The 12,028-nt window shown below is 38.1% G+C and overlaps 1 protein-coding gene across 1 annotated transcript; it reads right to left on the bottom strand.

The window, feature by feature from the left end:
- Nucleotides 1-1,912: 1,912 nt before the first annotated feature.
- Nucleotides 1,913-10,859, bottom strand: LOC140233539 (uncharacterized). The gene is made up of 6 exons (XM_072313659.1): nt 10,744-10,859; nt 10,038-10,328; nt 7,253-8,886; nt 6,245-6,759; nt 5,537-5,633; nt 1,913-3,509 (listed from the first exon to the last, which is right to left on the bottom strand). The coding sequence occupies exons 1-6, from the start codon at nt 10,850-10,852 to the stop codon at nt 3,465-3,467; spliced, it is 2,691 nt and encodes an 896-aa protein (XP_072169760.1). The 5' UTR covers nt 10,853-10,859; the 3' UTR covers nt 1,913-3,464.
- Between the last annotated feature and the right edge of the window lie 1,169 nt (nt 10,860-12,028).

Raw genomic sequence — 12,028 nt, 5'->3', positions numbered from 1 at the left:
TATTCTTTCTTATAGACACGGAACCAACATCCGCCATTAAGTGCATACGAAGTGGAAGAATGTCCTATAAAACAATGGACCAGCAATCCCATTCCTATCTGTGATCCCGGTCTGGTGGAGATTGAGGCGACTAACAGCAATGAATCTGACATGGACGGATCAGCTGACTTTGCATGAGGTCCCAAATCAATCCCCAAGACAGGAATGCCTGCCAAGCTATATAGCAAACATCGGCAAAGAGATCAGACAGCCATCCCAGTGTCTCCAATCTAATCCTGCTCGCAGGCCTGCCAACACAGTCCTGTATATGGTCACTGCATGCAGGAAGAAGTTTGTCGGTCCCAGGTCCCAGGGGCATATCCAAGTATCGGATTTTTGGATGGGAAGGATTTGTTTCGCTGCGCTCGCTCGCCAATATTTATCACAAAAAAAAAATAAGAACAAAACGTGATGATGACGCGGAAATATACAAATTTCGGCTCATTCGCGCATACTAATTTAGAGTATTCTTTCAAGTCCTCACAGTTTGTTGGTATAAATCGTGATCTATAAGGCCGTCACTATATCTTGATTAGAACTGTAAGATTTAATAAGATTTAATAATAAAATTTATTACATTTAAATCACCCTCAAAAGACCCCTTTTATGTGCTTGAAAAGAGCATATCATGTGGACTTTTTTAAAGTCCCTACCGGGATGGGGTTGGGGTTGAACAGTTTTTCAGAAATTAGGGGCGCAATTTTCGCGCTTGCCCCGGGCGCCGTTTTCCCTAGATATGCCACTGACTAATTTAGAGTATTTTTTCAAGTCCACAGTTTGTTGGTATAAATCGTTATCTATAAGGCCGTCACTATATCTTGATTAGAATTGTAAGAATTAATAAGCAAAAAAAAAAAAATGACAAGAATTCCATGTTTTATGAGGTGAAACACACACAAAAAAAAATCCGCTCGCTCGCTGCGCTCGCTCGCCAAAATTTATCACAAAAAAAAAAAAGGATAAGAACAAAACGTATTTCAGATGATGTGGACAAAATGACAATGTCTATTGTGTTCACGCATGTCATTTTATATTTAGCAGGCAAAATGTAACATGGAGCAGCGGCTGCAATTTCTTTCGTTCTGAAGCGATCGCCGATTGGATGAAAAGAGGGTGCCAACGGTTTCTAACATACGGGGGTGCAAAAAAAAACATAAAACAAAAAACAAAACAAATCAAACAAGATAAGAACAAAACGTAATGATGACGCGGAAATATACAAATTTCGGCTCACTCGCGCGTACATGTACTAATTTAGAGTATTTTTTCAAGTCTTCAGTTTGTTGGTATAAATCGTTATCTATAGGGCTGTCACTATATCTTGATTAGCAAAAAAATGACAAGAAATCCATGTTTTGTAAGCTGAAATACAAAAATGTAAATTTATCAAAATTTATTACATTTAACTTACCCTCAGAAGTGTTATTTCCTTCATTTGATATAAACAAACATAGTGTGTTTAATTTTAATGAATATATAGATATTATATATATGTGTATATATATATATATATATATACATTTATATACATGTATATATGTGTGTATGTGTGTATGCGTATATTGTGTAACATATGTATGGTCTATCGTGAGCCCCCCCCCCCCCCCCCAAATCCAAAACTGCTTCCGGCGCGCTTGCAACACAGGGATCTCCTGGGGACACTAACACAATGTGCAAACTATGATGAACTCCTCCACCCTTTTGATGATTTCTAAAGAGTTTGGCCAAAAACAAGCCATTAATTTTCAAAAAGATGAAAATGTGAAAAAAAAAAAAACTGCACCTCCCTGCAATGAGCGTCAGTTGGTGAACAATCACAAAAGCTTGCTTGAAGGTAAGCTTAAAAAAAACAGGACTCACAGTGCACACAATGTCAAGTAAATGGGTGAAAGTATAACCATCACTATATCCATCACTTTATTAAACTTGTTAAGCCATCACTTTATTTGTTACATTTAGCAACAAAATATCACACGCTTACTCTGTCCACCACCGGTTGCAATGAAAGGCAAACATTCTGCCACCATTTGGCCATGCGGCAGGTTTTCAGCAGTCTCATTATTTTTTTTTTTTCTAAGCAGTCGTTTTGCTGCAAAAAGTCAAGACTTTAAGGCATAATTATTTTTCTTCTTCTTTAAAGGTAGAAGTTCAATTACTCTGCCTGTGGGATCATGGTGGTAAATTGGGTACGGCTCTGAATTTGTAAACATAAGGTCTATGGTTCAAATCCTGCTGAGTGTGTTCATCCTTTTACAAGATGTTTTGCTCACATGTTCCTCTGCAGAGTCATAGCAAGGCCATCTGAGAGAGCAGTGTTATTAAATACTGACAAAGCTACTCTGGGTAAATAAGACCACATTTTCATCATTATTGTCATAATAGTTTATTGTCATTGTTGGCATTATTATCACTGATATGGGTTTTGTATCCTCTCCTGTTGACTCACAATTAAACACAGCAGAAACAGTTAAATGCAGCTGGAGAATGACTCCTGGTGTCACGAGTTATCCACTGTTTGTCCATCAAATTGGCCATTTTGTTTGTTCCATTCATCAATGACACTGTTTATTCCAGGTTGATCCAGCTATCCGCTGTTTGTCCATCCATTTGACCATTTCTTTGTTCCATTCATCAATACACAAGTTATTCTAGGTTGATCCAGCTATCCGCCGTTTGTCAATCCATTTGGCCATTTCTATGTTCCATTCATCAATACACCATTTATTCTAAGTCTATTATTTTTCACCTTGCTCTCTCAAGAGCACTATCTGCGACTGCTCAATAGGCACATTCCACAATAATGATCCTTTCAGGAATCAGTCAGTTGGCACGTTGGCAATGTATATCACAATGTCCACACATACACATAATGTATTCGCAAGTTGTGAAAAAAAAAAGTGTCTCAATATTTGATGTACACATGAGCACAAAACAAAGCAAGTCAAATCCACAAGTCCAGATGTACAGTGTGTTATCACATGAAGTGTTCCACGTATTGAGATAAGCAAAGTATTTCCCTTATACTGTAACAATTATGTTAGTCACAGAAAATGATGCCACATTTCAAGCTGTGATGCACAGTTGTTCAAAATCATTCAGACTACAAGCAATTGATGATACATGATTTTTCTCCATGAGCAACGTAGATCCAAGATCACCAGTTAGTAACACATGGAAAATGAATCATTTCAGTTAAAGACATTCGATAGGAATAAGTTTTCAGTAAAAGAGTACATTATACTGGTATCCAAGTACAGTGTAGTTTGTTTTTGAAATTCAGAAGTTCGTTGTTATTCAACAACAGTTTGGAATGAGGGGAAATTGCTCTTTTGTCTGATGGTCGTAGCAGCGACATTGGAAGAACTATGAAGATTGAACAGCATACCATGTTGTGTTTTGGTGGCAAGGCATATCTCCTGGTATTTTCATTTGATGCGCTTGACAGTCGCACAAAACCTGGGATGTTCAGGCTGAAAGAGTGATAGAGAGAATAAATGTTCAAGACTGTTTCTGCCTTTGTAGGCCATCCAAAAACAGTGCAGTTACAACCTTAATGAGTATATACACTGTAGTACAGTACATAATCAAATAGATTTATACATTACAAGAACAATTTCACAAAATGACTGTAAACACTAATAGTAAGTAGAAAACTGCCTAGCTAGAAAATAAGTCTGAACAAATAAAATGGAACACTAAAAGAAATTTTGAGGGTTTCTACGAAGGAAGAAAGTGAGCACTTACAAATACAATGTATGTCTCATTACAGAAAAACCTAATGGAAAATGATACCTAAATATGAATGTGGATTGAATGAATGTAGTAATATCAGTAGAACAGATCTGTGCAGTTTGAGAAAAATCAGACAATTTAGGAATTCTTAAAAGTTTTGTGCAGTCATTGCTGAATGAGGAGACAAGAGTTCATGAGGTCACTGCAAAATGATATAAGAAAATATAGAGAGAATTCAGCATACATGTATTTGCATTTCTGGTATAATGAAAGAACGCTGGACTCGTATCTCTTGCAGAAAGCAGGGGAGAGGGTAATAGTACCCATAATTAATTTTTTGTGGATTTTCTTTATAATTCTTTGTATTGCTGTCCAGCAGTGACATCAAGAACTAATCCTTCCTATCCAAATACAGTGCACTCCCGTTATAACGAAACACGGTTACAACGAAGTAAAAATTTGGGCTGCAATGTCATCCACTCTATGTGTTTCTATTGTTTATTTGTTCGGTTATAACGAAATTCCGATATAACGAAAGAAAACTGGCGGTCCTGAGGACTTTGTTATAACAGGAGTCCACTGTACGGCAGCACCAAAACCTTAAAATTCATAAATTTTGAACAGATGGCCTAATTCCCTCACATTTTTCCACTGTATTCTACTAGTATAGCTGCATTCACTCAATACTCTTTTGTTACCCCCTGACTGTTGATGGAATTGGGGAAATATCTATAGTCTGGTACCACATTTTGTGTACACGGCAAACGGTGAATGGAATATGGCACCATTTGGCTTCATTGAATATGGAGCTAGGCAGTAGATATTTACCCCATTTTTGTGAGAACAAGCAACAAACAACAATATTTATCTTTCAGTCGAATCTTTCCAGTAAATTTTTTGATGAAGACATAGACCTCATAACAAAAAATACAACAGGGGGAATGACATCGTTCACAAAATGCAGGAAATACTGCATGGTTGACTAACCAATAGGATTACAGAACCTCTTATCACTAAAATATAAAAATATATATCCGGGTATCATTTCCCATTAACACTATATTATTGCCTTACACTTCATGAATACATGTGCATCAAAATGGTATTAGCACACCATGCATCAAACTCTTAGGCACAGAATTTCACTTTCCTTTATTTCCTTCCATAACAAAGGCGGCAATGAATTTACCTTGATATTATATTTAGTGTCATAACTCACGCAACTATTAAGACCACCAAAGAAATAATGAATAACAATGAGTTTAAAAGAAGAAAGGAAAATATTATTCAGAGGGGTGAAGAAACTCATACCTGAATAATGAGATTGCTGTTTAGCATGCAACTGTTTCAGTCAAAACACCCGAGGCCTGTTGCATAAAAGTTACAATGATGGTAACTTTGCCATCCAATGGTAACTACCATGGCAACAATATTCAACAGCCAATCACAATCAAGAATTCCATGGAAGTTACCATTGTATGGCAAAGTTACCATAATTGTAACTTGTAATTGTAATTGTAACGGGCCACAGCTGGCATGGTTTCACAAATGGGGAATGTACATACAAGAATGAAGAGTGTGTGTGAGAGAGAGAGAGAGAGAGAATGACAGAAGTGACTTATAAACAGTTTTGTATATTCAAAACACTTCAAAGAAGCAAAAACACAGACAAGCAGATCACTGTCAGAATAAATCTTAGTTTCAACCTGTTAGCCACTATGTCTACCCGTTGTTGCAGCCCCAGGTAGCACGCATTATAACTTACATGTTTCACTGCAACCAGAATACCTTTCTTGGCACTGGAACACGATTCCACAGCATTCTGGAAAATTGTAACATCCATACTCACACAGAGATCCAAACTGTGAGTTTAAAATACAAAACAAAAAGAATGGTGCAGTTTGTACAACAAATCTATACTCTAAATATCTTCATCTCTTCTACTTTTTTTTTCTCTTTTGTGTGTGAAGTATCAAACTTTATGAACACCTTGAAGTCAAGTATGAAGATCCACACTGGTACAGTTTGGACTACATCAAAAACATTATGAAAGTACATGTATGTTATGATATGATTGTGAGGCTTTTTGTAGTAGATGATGGCGGCAATATCGCTGATAATGATAATTATGGACATGTCTCAATACAGGAATCCTTTCTCAAATATGTTCTGTCCATATGAATTCACCACATTCCCAGGTGTATGAATACCTTAGCCACTATCTGGGCAACATGTTTGATCCAACCACAGTGCTGTTTAACTTCCTACAGGGAACTACATCCTTGAAGATAGTAATAATGTGCATTTTGTGTCTTGCCCACGGAGGTGAATGAACTAGACCTGATCAGCTATACTTACCAAAAAGGGGCAAGGTTGCCAAACATTTATTGACTCTATTGTCATGGGCAAGGAAGAAAGTTAACTTGGAACATCTTGCAACATTAAATACATTGTAAAAGAATATGCAAATCACCTAATCTCTTTCATAGAAGCTAAATGTTGGCAAGATGTGATGAGGGAAACCAGTCCACATTCAGCTACATTGACCTCCACCAGCTTGAGCCTTTCTAGGCGAGGGGCTTGGTTCTTTAGCAACTGGCCAAAGTCTTGGCATTCATCTGGGCTCACGTGGCTCCTGGTGCAATTCAGCACTCCGTTGATAGTGACGGACCTAAGCGTTTTCCCTGTCCTCGACACGACTTGTGCAATGCGGGTCAGCGTGTCAGAGGCATTGCCATCATATCCAATCCTAACCTCCAGCTCCTCCAACTGATTTAAGGGGTCGATCAAGAGGTCAAATGTTTCCACCGGCAGGGACCACACCTCAAGGTACTTTACGGATGGCAGAGGTGGTAGACTGGTGCTGGAAGTGAGAGACACGGCATTGAGGTACAGCTTGTGCAGATGGTCAAAGGATACCAGACAAGACCAGAGTCTACCAGTCATTTCAAGAGAAAGGCTGGTGCTTGACATGAAAACTGTTGTAATCTGCAAGAGAAAAACACAGAATACACAATTTCACATGCCGAATATTATTTGCTTTTTTTAAACCACACTCATCATATATTTGATACTTGGTTTTTTTTTTTAATAAAGAGTATTATCACTCTGTGAGATGCACAACTGCCAGATCCAGAAGGGATGCATAGTTCACACTCACATTACCCTCTCAACTTTGCAGGAGCCAGGGAAAAAAAGAAAAAGAAGCAGACTTGAAAGCAGTTCTTTCTGGTTCAATCCACTGCCATTCTCATCTTCTCAATTAAAAAAAAAAAATGAGAAAGAGCTACTGTGACTGAATCTTTTTATCAAACAAGTCTTCATATGTAAAGGGAAGCTTCTACAAAGAACAATAATCATCCATTCATAATCACTGTGATGACTATAATGCTAACAATTGTAATGGTTGAGAGTGACTTTTATGTCATCAATCGCAATGATATTGACAGTACTGAAAAGACTAGAGGGTCCTACGATTTACCTTTGACTTGACTGCCTGTGGTAACTGTTCCATGCCCATTAGGATTCTATCTGTCAGTGGGTACAGATCCAAAATACCATCCCAAAAGCACTTTTGCAGGGCACAGATCACACGCCTGGTGATATAAGTAGAGTCTGCCTCGACTATACAATGCAGTATTAGCTGGCATTTGTAAAACATCACAAAGTCCTTTGCCTGCTTGGCAATGTGCTTAAAGACTGCATGACAGGCATAAGCACTGGCTCCAGCCAGAAAACACAACACATTGTTAAACTCCAGCGTCTTGGCTACTGTGTTAATACATTGCAGGTGAGGTGAAGGCAAAGGTCTCCCGAGCCTGAACAACGATCGGCGGGTGTTTTGGTCCTCATGCAGCTGATGCAATAGATACATGCTGGCGCAGAACTCTTGCTCCAGTTTGTGAAAGAACTCCACTGTGGTTGCAGTTGGCAAATTGTTGTGCTCTACATGTTTCAGAGGGATTGTGGTGGAGGACAGAATCGCAAGTTTTACACCAGATGTGAAAGATTCTGGACATTCTGAAAAATCTTTGTCCTTGAAAAGAGCATTCATGCTGTCTGACATCAGTGCATGAAATGCGACTTTCCCAAGGGTTTTTATCACATCGTCGAGTTCTGTATTCCGAGGAAGAATGTCGGTTTCTTTTGACATTGCATGATGTAGCAGGAAGTGGTTTATGTTTTTAAACAGGCTACACATGGATCTAGTGTCAGATAGAGCATTTACCTCAAACAAGTGGCACACCATTGTGCAAAATAATGGCACTTTAATAAGACTTGTGAGGAACACATTCTTTTTCAAATATTTCAGGAGATCTTCCCCAGCACGGGAATTAGATCGAGAGGCAAAATAACGGGCAATGTGTTCTGTAGCTGATTCTCTTGAGAACCCTTCAATCTCCAGTTTTGTATATGTACGAGCAAGTTCTCCCTGAAGGAAGTCCCCTTCAAGAAATGGCCTGCTGGTGACAAGGACACGGCAATCTTTCAGTTTTTTATTTCTCAGTACCTGGATGAGACTGGTCCATCCCTTGAAGGTTCTGGTCTTGATGCTCCCTCCAAATTCATCATAGCCATCACATATCAACATACACTGGTCCTGATTTTCTTCAATGAATGATTCGATTCCTTCCGGAGTGACTCCGGAAATAACGCCTGTTAACTGACTGACAATTGCATCCCCGAGACTCATAGTTTCTTTTATCTCCCTCATCTTTAGTACAAAGAGAGCAAACACATCGTGCATTGGTGACCCCGGCACATTGTGTGCCCAGTCATAGGCTAACTTCGCTACAGCACAAGTCTTCCCATGGCCACCGGGAGCAGTCATAAGCAGTCTCATTGGAACGTCTCTGTCCACCTTCAGTTCTAAAATGCCATCCACAGAATGTTCCAGGGGTATCTTCTTTAGCTCACCGCTGCCTCTGTCGTATTTGACGAGATTCACATGGGTGAACAACTGTTTGAGGTCCACAAAGTCGGTTGGATCCCAGGGTCTGCGTTGAATGGGGCATAGCACTGTCTTGTAATGACTTCTAAGGGTTTGCACAATGCACTGCTCTACAGACTTCCTTCTCATTGGAGACACATAGGAATGAAGTGGCTGGATCACGTCTGAGGGAATTGCAAAATCACATTTCTCAACAGGCAACTTCTGATCAAAGATGTCTGTGTATTTGAAACAAATACACATGCAATTTTGCTAATTGTCTCAGCTGATATAACCTCAAATATTCTACTGCAACTCATGACTCGAGTGGGGCATATTTCACACATACAGCTTGCATTTTTTTACCATTAATCTGTAAAGGTTGATTGGCCCATACATGAACACACAATTTTAAAATATCAATGCTCTAATCCTCTAAACAAAAATGTGGAGTGATAAAGCAATTTGATGTAAGTTTAATTTCTTGTAACATTTATTTTCCTCTATGGTAAACAAAACAATAAAAAGGACACCCACTATTGAAAATAAACAAAAAATATGACAATTATTCCACATCCATCCCAAACTTATGAGCGAGCCATATATTTTTGAACAAAAACTTTTAATAAAAACAAATTGAACAATAACACATATACAGTATGATATTTGTATATATTTTGTTTCCCAATATATACACTGTAAATATGTATTTGAGGACAAAACAATCCATGGAAATTACATATGATTTAATGAAATATTAATACGTACAGAAATAATTCAGCTTAAATTTGAAAATTGAGTTCAAATTCTGCTATGAAATATCACTATTTTATGTGTACACTGCCATGGTAATCTCCTTATGCCCTTATCACCATTATCAATAGAAATAATAGAAGATCCTGAATCCTTATGGGAATAGCTATTGGAAGAGCATGGGTTGAAAAAAAAAAAGCCACAGCAATTTGATGGGGAGTAGATGATACGCTTATCTTTTTTTAATTGCTTCTGTGTTTTTATTTCTTAGCTCTAGAATCAAAGAAGTTGAATTTGGAAGACTTGATTTTGATAGGGTTCACCAATGTAAAAAGTTTTTGGGAATGATTTACGGAAAATTCTCATGTCAAATATTGCCAATCTTACACTCACAACCTCTGCAAAAATATTCAAGCAGGACATAAATATGGTGATCTATTAGCATTTTGGATCTCTAAGAGGTTGCCCCAGGTGTCACAGCATCTCTGAAAATTCATGGATATACCAACATCCTCTTTGAGTCCCTTTGTCAGGTTATTGCAGGATGATTTCACGAGTTTGTCACTGACAGAATCATATCTACCTTGACAGGATTCCTTCTGTCCAGGCAAATCATGGCTTGCATCGGCAAGCTCGATACCTTGCAGAGCTTTTCGCAGGACCGCTGCCTGACGACATGGTTCCACGTTACGACGCCATTCAAAGAGCATCTGTCGTGTCCCTTTGCGGGTGACAGTACCGTCCAGGCGATTGGTTGCACGGAAGCGGTTGATGTCTGCCGCGGTGAATTTAAGTTTGTAACCCAGTAGTTCAGCTTGATCTTCTGTTTTAATGCTTTGAGCCAGTTTTGCAAGGAACCCATCCATTAGTGGTCCTTTCAGGGGGATAAACGAAAAATGAGTTGGGTTTAGTGTTTTGGTAAAGACACACCAAACAGGTATTGCATTGAACACTTTAACAAAATTCCACAGAATCAAGTTGTTTCTATGTAATGCATGACCACTATAAAAAGAAAAAAAAAATGTCCTTGGTTGAATTTTGTTTGTTACTGTAAACATATCTACTTGAATTTACTCATTTTGGTAAACATTCAATCTAGTATTAAAGACACCAAGTAGGCAGTTTCTTTCTTACTGGATTACCACAAATCTGTTCATGAATATGAATAGGTAGTGATTCAGGGGCCATTCCTTTGAGTGCATGTAAATATCTACTACACTAGTGTACTGTACAAACAATGTGAATATATTGATCTTCTACCAATTTGACAAAATCAATTACAATCCCACCTGGTCTTGATAGCACTTTTGAGATGTCATCCGCAAGAGCTGAACTATCTCCATCTGATAAACTTTGACTGTCCGAGTCTTCTGATTCAGAACTTTGCATAGCTGCCATCTCGCTGCATGTAAGATTTATGAAAAAAAAAAAAAAGAAATAGCTGATAATTCTGAACTGTAACCTAAAGTCAATCTTTCACTAGAATTATCACTGAAGGTGATTAATACCCCTGCCCCTAGTGTTGCTTTATAGTATGTGATGTCATGAGGGCAATGACGTTAATACCAAGTTTGTGCACTTGTCGAATTGGAAACAGAATAACTTTAGCTTACTGTACAATTACAGAGTTGACATTGAGTATAAAACTTACAGCAAGTGGAAACATGCTTTCCCCCAGCATCACTACACTTAAAGACCATCATACACACCAAATATGACCTTCATAGCTTGAATGGTTTATTTCGATACAAATATGAGTGGTTACCATGGCAACACATTTTCCTTAAACTAGCACATTGGTGTCTTACAAAACTACACTTGTAGATAATGATACATACTAAATTTGACTTTAATTGCTTGAATGATGGAAAGGTTATTCGATCTGCAAGGTTCTGGTAAAATTGCAGCTACCATGGTAACGGTTTGTGTGACAAACACAAAAATTATGTGTTCCACATCCATACCTCAGGGCCATAATGCCCATCAAATTTGGTTTCAATTGCTTGAATACTGTGGAAGAAGTTCACTCCACAGGATTTAAAAAAAAAAAATGCGGTTACCATGGCAATGCACTGTCCGATACAAATACAAAGGACATTTTGCAAAACTACACTTAAAGAGCAACATACACACCAAATTTCACCTTCATAGATTAAATGGTTCAATTTGATACAAAAATGAGTGGCAACACATTTTTCTATTAACACATTGGTGTCTTGCATAACTACACCTCCCGATCATCATACATACTAAATTTGACCTTAATTGCTTGAATGATGTGGAAGTTATTCAATCCACAAGGTTTTGGTAAAATTATGGTTACCATGGCAACGCTTTGTCCGACAAACACGAAAATTATGTGTTGCACATCTATGCCTCAAGGCCATAATGCCTACCAAATTTGATTTCAACTGCTTCAAAACTGTGGAAGTTGTTCACTCCACAAGATTTCAAAGAAAACATGTGGTTACCATGGCAACGCTTTGTCAAGTACAAACACAATGAAAGTCTTGCATAACTACACCTATATATCATCATAGATACCAATTTTGAAATTGATTGCTTAAATACTAT

The sequence above is a fragment of the Diadema setosum genome, chromosome 9 (genome assembly GCF_964275005.1).
Source record: "Diadema setosum chromosome 9, eeDiaSeto1, whole genome shotgun sequence".
NCBI classification, from domain to species: Eukaryota; Metazoa; Echinodermata; class Echinoidea; order Diadematoida; family Diadematidae; genus Diadema; species Diadema setosum.
This window is presented reverse-complemented; position numbering and strand designations above follow the sequence as displayed.

Excerpts from the sequence above, each read along its gene's own strand:
- LOC140233539 (XM_072313659.1), bottom strand. The coding sequence starts at position 10,852 with ATGGCAGCTATGCAAAGTTCTGAATCAGAAGACTCGGACAGTCAAAGT. Across the intron at positions 10,329-10,743 it reads AAAAGTGCTATCAAGACCAG|GACCACTAATGGATGGGTTC; the intron begins GTGGGATTGTAA and ends TCCCCCTGAAAG. Across the intron at positions 3,510-5,536 it reads TTCTGGTTGCAGTGAAACAT|CCTGAACATCCCAGGTTTTG; the intron begins GTAAGTTATAAT and ends TCACTCTTTCAG.